The following is an 18055-nucleotide window of genomic DNA, read 5'->3' on the forward strand; positions in this document are numbered from 1 at the left end:
AGACAGGAAGCACTTCATAAGAATCTTTCTCGTCAATACGACCAAGCAACTTGAAAATCAGTAAATCCAAGAGTTGAATGGAAAAGAAAAATTCACGACACCAGAGAAGATGTCTCTTGATGTGGCTGACATCTTGATCATTCGTCGCATTTTGAAATTAAAATCAGATGTTCGCTTTCTAGGGGTGACTTATAGCGATCGGTGTGGTGATTGTTGTTCGTGGGAGCTTGGCGATTGAATCCATGTCGACCTTCTCCTTTGATCAGCCAAAGTCCACACCCATTGATGGCCATGCATGCACCAACCCATCGAGTTGGTCGATTGACCTAGTTTTCAACCTTTTTTTTTTTTTTCGGCTGGTTTCGGCCCATCATGTCCATCTACTCATTGGGCTCGTCTTGGGTTTCTTGGACATCTATCTTTGTCTGCCCATTCAGATGTATAAAGTTTCGCTTGGCGGCCCATATTTATGGGCCTTACTCATATTCTATAGTCTCGAGTTACAACCAAGATCAAAGAGGTGAAAAAGATTAAAAAAAATACATAATTCCTTGTACAATACACTTAAGCTGTGTTTGGTTGTTGAATTAAACTAAACTCATCTTAAATTAATTATTAATAAAATTTACTAATTTTTTAACTTTTCATAAAAAAGTTAAACTCATTTTAACTTTAAAAAGTTAAAACCATTTTAATGGGACCCACAAAATACTATTATTCACAATTCAACTCAACTCATCTCAATATCCAAACATAATCTTAAATCCCATACGTTGTTGGAGTACTCGCGGATTGTGTTAAAAATGGCGCAACCTTAATTAATTCAAAGTAGATAACTAAATTAGAATCTAATTTTGCATACAATTTTAGTCATTTTTAATTCGTACCCTGAGAAAATAATCTATATAGCTAGCACTTTATAATATTAATTAGCGCGCTGGTTCTTAAACCTTGATCAGACGCCAGCCGCTGCATGCATGCCCTGATGATCATGTCATGTGTTTTTCCACGTGGAATTCACATTAATTAATATTCATGCTGTGTCTGTCTAGTTAGCTAGATAGCTAGGGTACGTGGTAATTCCTAATTAAACATCTTGTTTGATAGCTAGGGTGGTTCAAAGCTGTCCTAATTAATAAACATCTTGTTTGATGCTGATCATGATCGATCAGTACCATACGTGGAAATGCGGTACATGTTATTAATTCTCACGGGTATTTACAATGAATTATTTGAAATAAAAATAATTATTTATGATTAAAATAGTTTCATTTTAATAAAAAAAATGATATTTTTATCATAAGTAACTGATTAAATATAAACATTTTCTTACCGGATCTTGCGGGAATATAAAATTCATGAGTACTACTTAATTCTTGATATGAAAAAATAAATCTATAAACTGATCATATTTTTTATATATGATATGTTAGATTTTACTTTACAATAAAAATAATTTTATATTTTAATAGATCATATCAAATTATATTAATTTATAAATTTAGACCCTGTTTGAATACAGATCAAACGGTTTCATCTCATCTTATTATTATAATTTTCTTAAACTTTCATACAAAATATATATAATAAATAATTTAATTTTTTTAAATCTCAAAATAATATTTTATTCAACTTTTAATCTATCTCACTATCCAATTAAAGAGGTTTTATTTTTATAAAATCTTTTTATGATTAAAACTATTGATTCCACATGCACGCAGCTTGCATGCACTACCACTCTGACTTTCGGTGCGATCTTTAATTATTTAGGGCCCATGCCAATTGCTGGTCCTAAGCAACTTTAATTTCAAGTATCTTATAATTAATCAAACCATTAATATTTATTCTTCTTCTTCTTATTGTAAAAAAGTCGGGGGGGTTTTCCCCATGCATTATTAACCATTAGCAGAATTTCTATCACACCTTAAATTTAATTATTTATTTGATTTTCTGAAGAGAATGAAACAGTTTGTACTGCATGCGTGCATGCTTATGGACATGACCATAAAACCGATCGATCGAGTTGTACATCATGACTCGTGCTGTCCGATTAATATATATTAATATTGTCTCACATTGATCACATGCATCATGTATGATATGATCCGATAAACAAGTAAATAAGATCCATGATAATTAGTTTCAAAGTTAAGGTCAGTTGACACGCGGAATACTACTAGCTATTACAATAGGTTATAACCTGATCATGATGATCTAATGCATGCAAGCCTAAGTACTCATGACTAGTCGTAAGTATTGATCAGCAGATCACTGTCCCTATAATTCGACGACGTTACAGAATAAGAAGTTAACTCATCAAAGCAGGAAATTAATTGAATTTGTCTAATCAACTGAAAGATGAGCTGATCAATTCATGTGCGTGTGTGATCATGCATGTTATGGATCGGCGACTGCATGTGGCCGCCGGGGGAAGAAATTAAAGCTTCTAACTTCTACTTCTTTTTTTTTATATAGCAAAACAAACTATCATTCATATTAAAAAAGTGATTACAGATATTTATCAAGCCATACAGCTTGATAAATAAAGTCTAGAATACAATTTCACCACATCATTAAACTTTCAACATTACAAGCAAACCTAGCAAGCCTAGCTATCACGAGCAACTTCATTACCCAATTGGCTTACATGTTGAATAGAGCAATCTTCAAATAACATCAGACTCTTTTTTACTTCACGCAGTAGAATACCATACATAGCATCTAAATCCTCTTTAGCTTGCAATTCCCTCACCATGAGTAAACAGTCACTTTCCACCATGAGTCTATTGATCCCCTTCGTTGCACATAATTGCATGCCCCGAAATATAACAAGTAATGCTATGGATTCAGGCTCAGCTACAACAGATTCCAGCATACTTGCTACCATAACAATGTCACCCCTCTCATCTCGAAGCACTACCCCAACTCCTGCTCTGTGTGTATCACTAAACATAGCATAATCCGCATTTCATTTCAAAGCTCCAATAGGTGGAGGTTGCCATCTGAAATAGTCCCTAGTCTTCATAACAGGTAGGTACTTACAAACTGCAAAGCTCCTCTGTAATGACAATGCATGCTCGATGACTTGTCTAGGCTCCATATTCTCTTTGTCGTGAACCATCTTATTTCTCCTTAACCAAACACCCCAAGCCATTGAGAAAAACACTTCCAAATCTTCCATACTTCCTCTTGTTTTCAATTTCATTACAGCCTCCATCATGGATGGTTGTGGTTCCATATTTCCTATCATGGGAAAAATTCTTCCCAATACTTCTTAATAGATTGACGATGCAATATGGCATGCAAGCAACAAGTCTTCCAATACACTTTTACAGAAACAACAGACCCCCTCTATAATGACATTCTTCTCGCTCAGATTATGTTGAGTTGGAAGACTCTCTCCTTACATAATCTCCATGCAAAGACTTTAATCTTGTTTGGCACTTTCATCTTCTAGATTGACTTCCATAAAGCCTGTTGCTGCTTAGTATCAGAACACTTCCCTTCTTAACCACGTAATCTTTCTCTGATCAATCTGTACATACTTCTCACAATAAATTTTTCACTTTTTTCATAATCCCATATCCACTTATCAGAATGGTTGCCAGGGCAAATTATCCATTTATCAGAATGGTTGCCAGGGCAGATGATAAGCTTCAAGACTTCAGCTGCAACATTTGGATTGAATAGAGCTCTGACTTTATCTACTTTCCACCTGTTTGTATCTTTATCAATCAAGCTATTCATTGTTTTCTCTCATTGTTCTTCACTACTTATAGACATTTCTGTACAGAGAGCTTGATGCCCTGGGATCCAGTATCCCTTCCATATTTTTGCCCTTTATCCATCCCCTATCCTCCATCTACAACCTTGAACTAACCATTTCTTTGCTTCCCATAAACCTCTCCGAGCATAGGAGGGGTTATACTCCAGCCCTGCATCAAAGAACTGACCCTTGGGAAAATATCGAGCCTTATAAATTTTATGAAGTAGAGAACCCTTCTCATGCAAGATTCTCCAACCTTGTTTTGCTAGCAATGCAAGATTAAAACTTCTCATATCCTTAAAACCAAGCCCACCCTTATGCTTTGGCTCACACATACTCTTCCAACTCAGCCAATGGATCTTTCTTTTATTCTTCTTCTGATCCCACCAAAATCTAGTCATTATAGACTCATCTCTGAGCATAACACCTTTGGCAAAATTAGCTTCTAACTTCTAATTACCATTCATTCGTGTGTGTGTGTGTATATCATGTAGAACGGTAGAAGCAGTACTTAAGTGCTGTTGTTGTAATTTCCCTAATTAAACATGAAGTATATCAAATAGATCAGAACTTTACTAGAGATCGAGAATCGAATTAAGCAGTTTCTCTAATATTTATGTATATGATCAAACAGTGTAGTACTACTGCATGCATGCCTGGATGTTTCTAGCAATTACAAAACAGTGTCTAAACCAAATATGATCTATCGATGCTTGACTCCGATCGAGGACACCGCAGCAGAATTAATCAAGGTTCCAAGGCCAATGACTATATATATGTGTTTGTGTACTGTGTGTGTAACTCTTTTGATCTCCTTAATTCGGGTACGCAGGTAATGGTGCCTGTTGATTACTAGAATTAACGCTGGCCAGGACATGAATCAGATCTAAACACGATCGACCCAACAAGCTAGTACTTGCGTGCTTAAGAAAGAACCCGAATTACCTTTTCTATCCGAAAAAACAAATATTGGAGTAAATAATGCATGAATTATCATAAAATAGTACTCGCCCATGCATGCATGTGGAGTACTTTATGGGCGAGATCAGAAGAATAGTTTTAGCACTAGAAACTCGCCAAAAGACACGTTGATCATATGCCCGGCTAGCTGTTTGTGTTTCCTTTTTGTATTTTCAACACATTGATTTGGATAATTATAAGAGAGGTTAATTGAGTACTTCAATAGAAACAAAGGAGCTCCACATTTCCCAAAAGGATTAGACAAGGAAATTCAGGTCAAGCACTACTGTTTTCTCTTCTTGGCAACGCTGAACATTAATGTAAGTTCGATCTGTTGGTTTGGCACCGACACCTACGTTGTCCATCCAACTAGGTAGGAGCTAGCTAGAATCCTAACGCTTGGAAAAACCCTTGTCCTTTAACATTGTTGTATATATTATTGTCCGAAAACAATGCAAAAAAACACAATCCCATGTTCCCAAATCCTATAAGATCATGTACAAATTGAACACACTTTCATAGATTCATTATATATATATATATATATATATAGAAAACTACTATCATAGTACTATGTACGTAAAGAAGGGTAAACATATAATAGTTGATCCAAGAATAGATCGATAAGCTAGTCCTCCATATCAAAAAGGGGAAGAAAAGAGAAACCTAGCCAATCTATTACTATCAGTAAAAGATGATCAGTCACTGCCAGTTTCTAAACCAAATGATATAAACAATAATAATAATACACAAATGTTGTTAGAAAGCTGAATCCTCAAACCATTTAATATTAAGAAGTAAGATACAGAATACTACTCCGGCCCAGAAATCAAAGAGACCAAAATCCGAAAAAGGAATTGGCAGTAGAAGAAGATCAAGTAGAAATTAAGAGTAGTCACCACACCAACAACCGAAGAACAAGAACTAGAAAAAGAAAAGAGAAAAAGAAGAAACATAACCATGTTCATGACAGCATGATTTTTTCTGACCTTTAACCATCTGATCGATCCAAAAGCCTCCAGCATAAAGCCCTTAAAATACTCCTATCCGAAATATCACATTACAGCAAACATCCTGATGAACTCCAATTCCCTCAGAACGGACCTCGTGCAGATGAATTCCCCGCCCAATTTCCATCAACTGGTAACTGAACATTCGGCGGCATATTAAGCGGCATATTCAAGAAAGGAAACCCCACAGATGGGTCCGGAAATGGATTGTTCCCCACACCTCCGCTACCACCGCCACCGCCTGAATCCTGCGATGCAGGCTGCTGAATTTGGAGCTGCTCCTCCTCGTCCAGCGGCAACCTTTCGTATGCAACATTAGTAAACGAAGACGCTATGACGATGACTGGCCCGGCTGCGGTCAACTCCCCCACCACACTACCTCCCACCACCTGGCCCTGCCCACCGGCTAAGAATATTGTCAGGCTGGTTGCACCAGGTGGGGCCGGCGGTGGCAGGAAAGATCCAGAGAGCGAGAGTATCTCAAACCTCCCATGAAGCGTGACTACGGCTCCTGCCCCAGCTGGCTGCCTGAGGACAACATTGGTGACGGTCCCGCTGCCACTTAGAATACAGATCCCGCGCTGTCGACGGCGCGCGTAGGTGGCGACACAGTCGAACACATCGCAGCCGCTTCCGACCTCAAGAATATGGGCTCTGAGCGTGTTTGCGCTCTCTCGGGTGATTATGACCGGTGGTTTGGGCTTGTTCTTGGACCCTGGGGGTCGGCCTCGGGGTCGCCGACCCACGATGTCCCCAGGTCCCGCTGAGTTGCCGGCCACCAGCTCGAGGCCCTGATGGTGACCATCGTCCTGGTGATCCCCGGAGTACTGTCCGGCTTGGTTGTTGTCGTCATCGGAATCAGTCTGTTGATGTTGTTGATGATGTTGCTGTTGTTGCCTCTGGTGGTTAAAGTCCGGCCTTTGAAGGTGGTGCATGTAGCGAGCTGGGGAAGGGCCTAAATCCAAACCAGCCATAGACACATCAAAGGGAAACAAAAGGAAAACAGAAAACAAGAAAAATATTAAAAATAATCAAATTAAACAGTTATTTTTTAGCTTTTGCTTATTTTAAGGGAAGTGGGAAAATATTAAGAAAAAGAGAGGATAAAGAAAGAAAAAAAAACAAGAGAGAAAGGAAAAGATCAGAAAAGATCGAGAGATAGCTCCGGTACTCGAAGCTCACATTTAAAATGATATTTTCTTAAAATTTTTTATTTCTACGACAAGATAGAGAAAGAGCAAGTTCGAGTGCAGACTGTAGAGAAATGGAAGTCGAGGAGAGGAAGAAAGATGATAAGCTGGGGCGGGGGGGATGTTGAGGGCCAGGGACAAAGACTCAGAACGCAGTCATTTCTCACACACGAAAAGTTTAAATATTTGGGCATAGAATAATAATTAGTTGAAATGTTTGTGTATTATATAATATTTGCTTTGCTTTCTTGTATAGACAGAGGAGAGGAGGGATCTGATGCAAATCAGAGTCTCATTTAGAGAGAGTGTATTGAAATCTATACATCATGCTGATGAGAACTGTGGTAGTCATGAGCATTTGGAGCTAAAAATTAGGGCATCATGTACCCAATAATAAAACTAATTTGTCCATTAATGATTACAAAAAATAAAAAATAAAAAATAAAAAATAAAAAATCTTGATCACCATAATTAATTTACCTATTATAAGATTATTCAAGGTTAAATATTAGTACTTATTCATGATCAGTTTCAGTTCTATTTGTTTAATTTTTTGGGTTTTATCCATATTGATCAAAGTGGGGAATTATTTTTTTAACATAACTTAAGGATGGAATCAAGCTGGTTGTCTTAATGTTTTAGACAAAGATTTGCAACAAGAATTTAATTAACGAGATTGTCTTTTGAAAAGGTATTGAAAAAGAAAAAACATTTATCTACTCAAATCTTGACTCTCTTATATATATATATATATATATATAACTTTTCCACCCTTTTATATAAAATACGAGAGATTCGTAAAAATTAATTTAAGGTCATGATTGTTAAACAAGAAAAATAAGAAAATTATTTGTACTGCAAGTCTTGGGCAATTTTTTTTTTTTTTTAAATGAGGCACATATGAGACCCACACGAAAAAATTGATTTTCTCATGATGGACCATATTTTTTTTATTTTTTTTTAAAAAATATCTAACAGAATTTACATACTCTAGAACATTATCTAGTATTACTAAAAAAGAAAATATTTAATCTACCATATTTGTGGGTTTGGAAACTAGTTCGTTTTGTTTTCTCTATTTTAAGCTTAATTAATTATTTAGTTATAACTCATGATTCATAAAAAGGGAGCTAGAATTTTGGAATCCTAACTTCAATCACGTGTCTTGGCTTGGCTTCTAATTTATATAATACTTCCGCAACTTCATAAATTACAAATATCTTAATCTAACAAAATAAATTATACATATCATATAAATTATTTTAATTAAATTCCAATCCTATTGAATAAGGTAAAAAAAAAAAAAAAACAGAAAAAAAAAAGTTATATTAATATATGTGAAGGGCGCGTGGGGAGGTTTTGTTATCCAATGACACAAGCACATATATAAAATATGAGCAAATAAACCCTAGACGAGGTGAGTGTGTGGGTGGGGTTAGACGACGAATAATATAATTTGAAAATAATGGTGGGGTCTGAATTTTCTTGGGTCGAGTTAACCTAACCATGGTTAAAGTATGGAAGTTGACCAGGTTTGGGGTTAAATTGAAACTTGAGGAGGGGACAATTATTAATTAATTAATTAATTAATTTAAAAAAATTATATACAAAAACGAGGAGGAGGAATGGGCAAGTGGGAGATGGGGCTGCGGGAATGGGACCCATCCAGCCTTGTCTTCTTTCACCCACCATATAATATGGACATTGGACGGCCCTAGCTAGTCTCTCTTTCTCCTTAATGTGAGCTGTGCTCCCAACCTTTGGCTATATATGATGCCTTAACACGTTTTTTTTTTCTTGGTACTATGTAATTAATAGTATATTGATAAAGGAGAAGTAATACATGATCATGAGGGTTGGGATCGAATGCAAGATTCAAACAACTATTGATAATACAATTAAATATGTTTGGTTAAAAGTCTTAATTCATTTTTTTATTTTTGAATTTGAAAAATAATGCCCAACTTGTCTTAATAAAGGATTTTCTAATATATGTCAATGGTTCAAAAAAACTGTATTCTCTCGTGAGAAGTAGGTGTTAGATCATGTCATGTACACGAGGTGAAATTATCGTAGAGAGCAGAGACCACGCAAGGTGTGTAGTACTTGCTGAAGCTAGCTACTGACCATGTCATATATCAATATGTATTCTGATTGACATGCTATATTTGCGAGTTGGAAAAAGGTGAAGGAGATGGCAAGGAGACAAACCTATATATCCAAAGCAAATCGTGAGTTGAGGTGGCGTGTGGCCGCCTTCAAGCGCAAGCGCCTTTCAGATCGCATCGCTTGAATGATAGGATAAAAGACCGAGGCATCGTGAGGGTAAAGTTCATGAGGTGCTTGGCGTCTAATAATGGCAATTAGACAATTATATATAGCTAACAAAGAAAATTATATCTTCTTTTGCTACCAAATGATTTTATAATATTGCTCAACTAAAATAAGAATTACGCATGGCCCTTTAACAAGTGGCGGGTGCTATATATATATATAACATGGCGTGAGACTTCATAGTTGGTTATCAATATGTTCGAAAATGAACTCGACACCATTAATAAACATGCATGAAGAGGGGACATACATCAAGGAGCTACGGGGGTACGTAGTACTATATATATGTAGAAAGTCCTTTCGACAAAAAACATACAAATATTCAATTTAATTAGCTATCTTGTATGAAAACAATTCAATATACCGTTTGACATGATGATGGAGATGTATAGGGCATACTATAATTTTCCACCAAATAAAGTTTCGGAAGAATAATATAAATACGAGAATTGATATTTGCAGTTTTAGAGTATGTAAGTCATGCGTACTCATTTTGAAAAAGTAAATAAATCTGAGACCCACATGAAAAAATCATTCTTTTTAATTGTGGACCTCATCACTTTTTTTTTTTTTGAAAAAGAGTGTTCAAGATTTGCATAATCTAATATTGTATCTAGTATTACTATATAAATATAGACCTAAACAAAAATATGCATGTTTCTTTCACGTGACAGGCCGGAAATTAAAGAGAAGTTTAATTTTCAAAGTCATAGAGCAAAGACCCAAGACTAAGCCCTGAGTTTCCAGGTCTAAGCTGTAAAATTCGAAGCAAGGGTTGATTATTTTTATGGAGAGATCATAGTAATTAACGTTTACTTGACCATGGCTTACCTAACTGCTCAAAGATTAATTCCTACTGAAAGGAATATAATATATATTAGGCACGACAAAATTCAGCAAAGAAGTGGATCAGTGCACCAATTGCGACCTTCAATTCAAATTATTACCGAATATGATCAGCACAATTAATTATATTATATTATATTATTACAATATTATTGGACAAGTTATCACGACTCTGACGTTCAAACCAATTAACCAATATACAGCTAGCCATATATGCCAAGTTGGAGGCCGCCACGTACGTGCGTGGAAATTTTACCCCTAAATGACAATAGTTTCTTAAGTGAATGACAACATTGACAAGAGTTTCTTGATTAATTAGGTGGATAAGTACCATGCAAAAGGGGTATTAGCAAGGTTGAAGCCAGAATTATAATTTAGATGCATGGGCTGCGCGCACAAAATCGATCTAAACTAAGATCTAAACACAATTATTAATATTTTGTGTGACAGACGGCTCAAGCAAATAAAGCTTAGGCTGAGAGTTCATTCAAGTCTCGCTCGACATATAGCTTGAGCAAGAATTCGACAGAGATCTCATTCGAGGCACGCTTGACACTCTACTCAAACGAATTAACACATAAAAGTAAAAATTAGAATTTTCGCCGTATGATACTATAAATATGTACTTAATGAACAGTTTAGTATGCTCTGAGTGTTTTGAACAGTGAGCTCTGTAGACATAGACACGTTGCTGAATCACGTTAATTTTGTGTCATGTGATTGATTTACTTATATTTGCTTTCGCTTGTTTGTCATTGTCGCTGTGTTTTTCACAACAACAAAAAGAGCAACGCTAACTGTATGCATAAAAAACATATACAAAGATACGGGACACTGTTATGGATACTAAATCCAATAGCCTATTTCTATTTTATTAAATACTAAAATAACAAAAAAACAAATAAAACACATTAACAACTAACAACTAAACTACAAAGCCACAAGCCTCAGTGTGACCCAGACGTCACGCCCATAGCAAGCATCGGCATCTCAAGCCCTGACAACACGAGCACCCAGCTCACGCACGGACACAATAGCCTCCACTACGCAGGTAGCACCTATGCGCGACTATTGGTCGTACGATATCACCGGCCGAGACATCGCCCCCCACTATCGAATAGATCTTGCCCCAAATTGCGTTCGATCCAAAGGTTCAACACCTCACTTGGGTCAACAAAAGAACATAAGAATAGAAAAAGCAAACATAACAAAATACTGGAATAGATCAACAAAATACATTTCCTCCCTAGGAGGATAGAGGGGCCTGCAAGTTCTGTTTACAGAACACTTTCTCTGTTAGGAGAAGTTAAGACAATATTTACCACAAAATAATTTGTGTGTGGGGAAGCCCTAGAACTTATGCGTAGTTTGACTTATAGTCTAGATTTTTCCATATATTGATAAGTCATAGTTGTAATTTCAATTCATTAATGAAATGAGACTATTTCCATTAAAAAAAAAACATATACAAAATTTACACATTTACATGGTTTTCTCACATGTACACAATTTTCATTTTAAAAAATCAAGATATATAAAAAAAAGGTGAAAATCTGGTCACGTGCATCATGCATATCTGCATGTAAATTCTTTATACGTTTTTTTTATGGGCATACAGTTCACATTTCTAGTACAAAAACATGCATATTTTGTATGATTTTATTTGTGTCAAGGCACACATATAAAAATTGTTAATACCCTTTTGGTACTGGAAAAAAAAAAAGGAAAAAAAAATTAAAGGAATTACGGCAAAGTTGTCCGTACATGTGAAGTGGAGCCACGTTTCATTCCTATTTGAGGATGTAATTGTCCTTGAAAGGACCGAAATAAGACTTAATTGAATAAAGGATTGATAATTATCAAATCCAATTCTTATATACGTAGGTAATATAACCTTTGTACGTAAACTAAATTAAAAATTAATACATTCCGTATATTATTTTAGTACATTTAAATGCACAACTACTCGCTTTCATAAAGGAAAAAACATCATCAAAAGTAGTATTAATATTAGTTGGTCCTTACAATAAAATAAATATTTGTGATGAGTTATTTATAATAAGGTAGCACTATAACCATCGATGATGGCTCCCGAGATCAGATCATTATCTCGATTAATGTATTTCTTTTTTTTTTCATATATTTTTTAATCCCCTTTAACATTTAAAAAAAATTATAATATTATTAAAAAATACTTTCTTAATCATTAAGTAAAAAAAATAAAAAATTTCATTAGGACCCATCATCGGGATGTTTTATAGGGAGCTAAATCATTTTTCTTATAATAAAACATTAACTATATACATGACTATTTACGAAGCAAGAAACTTGTCACGATGTTTTATATATATGGACATGCATATATATACCTAGCTAATTATTTTCTATATATATTATATATAATATATATATATGTTTTTTTTTTTTGTCTTCCTTGTAGCTGCTAGAATTTAAACAACTCCAAACTATTCTCAACCACACAAAGGCAATCCCATATGATTTGTTAGAAGGTCCAAGTGCATATAATACACTGAGGGGTCAGGTTGCTAGCTAGTAATAGATATTAGATAAGTTCCTATGTATCAAAAAGGATATGTACGATGATGTTCCAAGGGTACGTGCTTTGACAATTGGTTTGACTTGAGATCAGACGTTAGTCCATGTTTATCGAGTAGTTGGGCCGGCTATCGTTTTCGACCAAGATTGCTTTGAATTCTTCTTAATTTCCTTGCACGTTTTAGGAGTAGTTATTGTTTAGTTTTGGAACGGATAGATAGATAATGTCATGACTCATAATTAAAAAATTAATACTAAAAAAAAGTAATTTGTATGATCAATAACATATATGATAATTTTGTGATAGAATATATAAAAGAAGTATTATGCTATCCATATTTTGGATGTGTTTAATTTTAATGCACACAAAAATGTAGTGTCTTTTGATCGCATGATCTTTGTTCTTTTGCACGATCGAAAGCTTTGTTAATCTTCATTTTGAAATATAATCCTTAATTAGTCATATAATTAGTTTGATGCGATTCTTCATTTAACTGATTGATATATAAAGTCACTTAACATGTGTCTCATCAATTATATATACATGAAATGATAACAAAAAATAAATAAAAATGTTACTTATATGCCTAATATTGGATAGATACTTATTTTTATATAAACTGATATATAGTAAGCTTTCAGGTATGGCTGTGGTGTTATGAATAGAGACATTTATAAATAGACTTACTCAAATTATAAAAATAATAATAACATATTAATTTGTTTATGGAGAGATAAGAGGGAGGGAGCTGGTGCAAAAACAAAAACGTAGATTGGGGTAAGTAGCCATGCACTGTATAGCTGTCGGCCACGGGGCAGCTTTGTCGTTTTGTATTGGGAAATGGTCTGAGTACTCTCTCTCTCTCTCTCTCTCTCTCTCTCTCTCTCTCGATCTCTTTTATATTTCACATCTAAAACCCTTAAATCCCGGGGGGGTCCCTTCATATTTGTCTCTCCTCATTTCCCCTCTACGTATTCGGTAATTGGTGGCACGTGGCTTCCAAACTCAGCTGAACATGCCTGCAGTCTTTTGACTCACGGGCCGAGGATTAATTCAGGCCAACGGAGAGGTTCATGTTTTTCTCTCTCTCACACCCGCATACACATGTACGAGTCATCCCCAAATTAAAGGCTCTGATCACTCTCAATCTTAAACTATAAATGCGCGCAGAGGAGTGTAACTTCGCTTTGATGTCATGAGAAGACAAACCCACGAGGTATGACCTTCAAAGCAATCAAAGGGGCAGAGAGAGAGAGAGAGAGAGAGAGAGAGCGAAGTCAAAGAGAGAGAAAGCAACGCCAAGGGAGCCAATCTCTCTTGACCTTAATGTTGCCTAGACTCAGTCCAATATCCATCATATCATCCATGCTGCATTAATTTAATATGGAACATCGATCCACCAATCTCTACCCTCGATCTTTGCCATATATGCTTCGTGTCTATCTCACACATCAGTACTTACACCATCTCTCTCTCTCTCTCTCTCAAATGTCAAACGTTAACGGACAGTTGGTGGCTTCATGTTATAGAACATGCACCGACCCTTATTCACGGGGCTGGAGCGCCCCTAGAATTAGACACCGTGAGCCACTCTTTGCATGCATGGGGTCATATATATGAGCGTACTTGCTGGCCGTCTATAGGATCTTTCAAGTTTTGAACTCATTTCATAAGCTATAAAATTTGGAAAATGCTTGTCAACAACTTTGTGTGTTTCGGTACTAGTCATGTAATTAAGTCATATGATGAATATGGTATCAGAGAAACCAATATTAATATTACCTTTAATAATGCATTTTCTTTATCAATGCAACTCGACCACATTCCTTTTACATACCTCGATGATCAGCATGCAGATAATGGCATTCCCAGTTTGGTATAAAATTATATATGCATGGTTGCTACGACCAATATCAAATAGTAAAATCGATCATGTAACGAAGTATTCAATTAACAAAGGGGAAACTATATTTGAAACCTACGATTGAGATACTATAAGAAAAATATTTATATATCATCAATTATTTGCGATGAAAATGATTATTATTATTGTTTTTTTTATCAAAATAAGTAGATTCTCACAGCAACTAGTCATTTTTATTGCAAGTACTAATTTATCACAGATAATCGTTTTTGATCTTGCAGTACTAATTCAGACGTTGTGAATAATTTATGCTTTAATTATCGATGTACATTATTTACGTGTCGTTCATATGAAAGATAGTAACGGCCATCGAGTTTTGAATATATAGGGCATGGGTCTCGAAACAAACCAGAATCATATATAGTTATGATCATTATGATCATTATGATCATGCATGTCATAAAACATAAAACCCACATAAAAAAAAAAATTAATTTTTTAACAGTAGACCCCACTCTTTTTCAAAGTAATTACGTGGTGTTTACGCATTTCTCGATTGTATGTAGAATTACTCCTCAAATAATTGAGAGCACTAATATTAATTTATAATACGGCTAGCTATCCCAGCCTATGATGCTTCCAAGTAAGTGCTAGCTCCCAAGGGATCAGTCTAATTAAATACATGATGCACTAACTAATTGTCATCTTTCTGCATAAAATATTGACAATCCATGTCATTAATTAATTTGATAACATCATCTCAACCAATAATATCGCATTAACGTGTCTTTGGACACCAAATTGTCTATTTACTTCCACTAATATATCATGTAAAGCTTGAATCCAAGGTCCCCATGCACAATTAGCTTTTGTTTGCAGAATAAATTATTTAAATATAATTACTTAGCACCTTGTAATATTTTTTTGGGGGGGAGATAGAGGGGGAATATTATTCTATATATACAAACACAGCCATCCATTAATAAAGGCGCATGCGTCCTCGATCAAGACACATGATCATGATCAGTACGTACCAGCAAATTAAATATAAGTAAATAATAATTCAGGTGTATAGTACGCGCGTAGTTAGTATTGGGTGAGCCGTATAAACGGGGCGTTTTAGGATAATTAGAACTCTATATTCATACTTTTAAAGTCATCAACTTGGAGAAATTTTTCTTTAAATTATTCGGAATGCACTTGCGAAAAATTCCATCCTTACTAAGATCGAGCTTGTACTATAACATAACATATATAAGTAAATAAAATTAAACTAGCTAACAACCACAAGCAAAACACAAAGATATATACATGATATAGCTAGCACTGGCAAATTAAACAATCCAGCAAAACCATGCATGCACGTACGTACAAGAAGATTTTAATTAGGAAAAACAGACTTTAAATGTTTTGCAACTGCGTACATATATAGGAGTTATATATATATATATATTATTGAGTTGCAAAGTTATATATATATATATATATATGTAACTACTTATAACTACCTTCAATATTTAAATATTATTGAGTTGCAAAGTTCATGATCTTGTCTTTTGATTTGAGAAAAATCTAAGATAGCATGTAGACTTTTCACATGTTTTTGGTTATTTATTTTGTTAATTAATGAGTTAAAAAGTGCTTTCTATTAATTATAATTATATTTTATCATATTGTCATTTCTATACTGATCACCATTGAAGATTTGGATAATATTGGAAATGGCTAACCTCGGGATAAATTATATTGGTTTTGGACCAATCATTTATATATATGATGATCATCAATCTTTAATTAATTCAAGTTGTTCAAATATTATATAATTAACTATATATTATTTTATCCGGCCAATATATATAGTTGATATCATTTGAAAACAATAACATATATAATTAAGTACTAGAAGATCATAAACAATTACATGCAACCCATGCAAGTTTAAAACAGGCTGATCTTTTGTGTTTAATAATAATCATGTTGATGAAAAAATGGATAATAATTAATACTATTTTACAAGTCAAATTATATTAAACTATATTATATATATGCCGCGTGCAGAGATTCAGAAATATTAATAGTGGTTCCATGCATGCATGAAAAACTTCATCGAGTACTTCAACAAACATGCATGCATGTGATCAGATCTGATCAGTAAATCTTCACTAGATATTGTAATTAAATCACGTACGCGATCGTCTTTAAAAATCACTTCCTTTCATTTTCTTATTTTATGACTGACTACTGATCATGAAGTGATCTTATTTGATAGAACAGTTCTGAAGTGTCTAGGCCGGTACTATAAGTACATAACACTGGCATTGGGCATTGCAAACTCCCAGTGTTTAATTTTTTATAGATTAATAATATTACGTAGTTTTAAAGTGTGTAAATTTTATGTAGTATTTTTGATAAAAAAAATAGGGCCCACTTAAATTTTTTTTATGTGAATTTTTTTCAAAGGAAGTACGTGAAATTTGCATATTCTAAGACTGCAAATATAATTTTTCTTTCCGATATTAATTAAGGCTCTCTCTCACTAATGAGCACCAAGTCATACACATATGATCCGAACATTTAGTACTAGTTGAAAGTAAGTTTTAATTCTAACCTTGACTAGCTTCTTTCAATTGTAACGCGATATGATTAACATATATATAATAATATTTGGTAGTCACACCACCATCAAATTATTTGTAACGTAATGTTACTCAACATCATTTTACTTACAATATTTTTCGTCTTATCATCTGTCATTAAAATATTATTAGAAAAATCTTTGTTATATTTCTCTTATTTACTAATTATTTGATTCGAAGATGTGAGAGGATAATGATTATAAATGCTCGTTTATTTTCTAAGATGAGATGAGGGGAGTTGAGATTAAAGTTAAAAAATTGAATAAAATATTGTTAGAATATATTTTTTAATATTATTTTTGTTTTGAGATTTGAAAAAGTTGAATTGTTTATTTTATTTTCTATTGGAAATTAGGAAAGTTGTAATGATTAGATGAGATGAGACGTTTTCTGAAAACAAACGAGGCAACATGAATAGCATTTTTCTTAGTTGTATACCATTTGAAAGGACTCCAACTGATGATCAGCAACATCACTTGGACAAACACAACCAAACCATCTTTTTGAAAAATGCTTACACATTAAATTAAGCCAACTTGTGAACACAATATATAATATTCAACTAATGACAGTAAGAAATAATATTAATAATAATAATATACGTTCCTTGTTGTTTTCAAAGTGTCCCTACACATTAATAAAGAACAAAATAATTGTCCAAAACCACGCATTAGAGCATAGATTCCGTGGATTATAGTACTTTGAATATCATTAATTTAATTGAAAAGATTAAGGAAAATTGTGGCCGGTAATGCACTATATATGATTATTAGCGGCCCATGTGGCTGATAGTGACTGCATTTTTGCTCTATTATTACTTTATGGAGGGTAAGCTCTATCTTCTCAACTTGCTTAGTTCTTGAACATCAATGATCCACTCATTTAACTTATT

At 34.2% G+C, this 18055-nt stretch overlaps 1 protein-coding gene across 3 annotated transcripts; it reads right to left on the minus strand.

Annotated features, from left to right (window-relative positions):
• Positions 1-5432: 5432 nt before the first annotated feature.
• LOC108980444 (AT-hook motif nuclear-localized protein 23-like) lies at positions 5433-7055 on the minus strand. 3 transcript variants are annotated; one of them, XM_035693892.1, is made up of 2 exons: positions 6992-7055; positions 5433-6691 (listed from the first exon to the last, which is right to left on the minus strand). In XM_035693892.1, exon 2 carries the CDS (start codon positions 6669-6671, stop codon positions 5820-5822), a length of 852 nt encoding a protein of 283 aa, XP_035549785.1. In that variant the 5' UTR covers positions 6672-6691; positions 6992-7055; the 3' UTR covers positions 5433-5819. The 3 variants fall into 3 exon arrangements, with proteins under 3 accessions (XP_035549785.1, XP_035549786.1, XP_018806916.1); XM_035693893.1 differs by lacking the exon at positions 6992-7055 and adding an exon at positions 6919-6976; XM_018951371.2 differs by lacking the exon at positions 6992-7055 and having other exon boundaries at positions 5433-6910.
• Positions 7056-18055: the final 11000 nt, after the last annotated feature.

Source organism: Juglans regia, chromosome 9 (genome assembly GCF_001411555.2).
Source record: "Juglans regia cultivar Chandler chromosome 9, Walnut 2.0, whole genome shotgun sequence".
NCBI classification, from domain to species: domain Eukaryota; kingdom Viridiplantae; phylum Streptophyta; class Magnoliopsida; order Fagales; family Juglandaceae; genus Juglans; species Juglans regia.

What these genes read in the sequence shown, in the direction of transcription:
- LOC108980444 (XM_018951371.2), bottom strand. Translation starts at nt 6,710, where the DNA reads ATGGCTGGTTTGGATTTAGGCCCTTCCCCAGCTCGCTACATGCACCAC.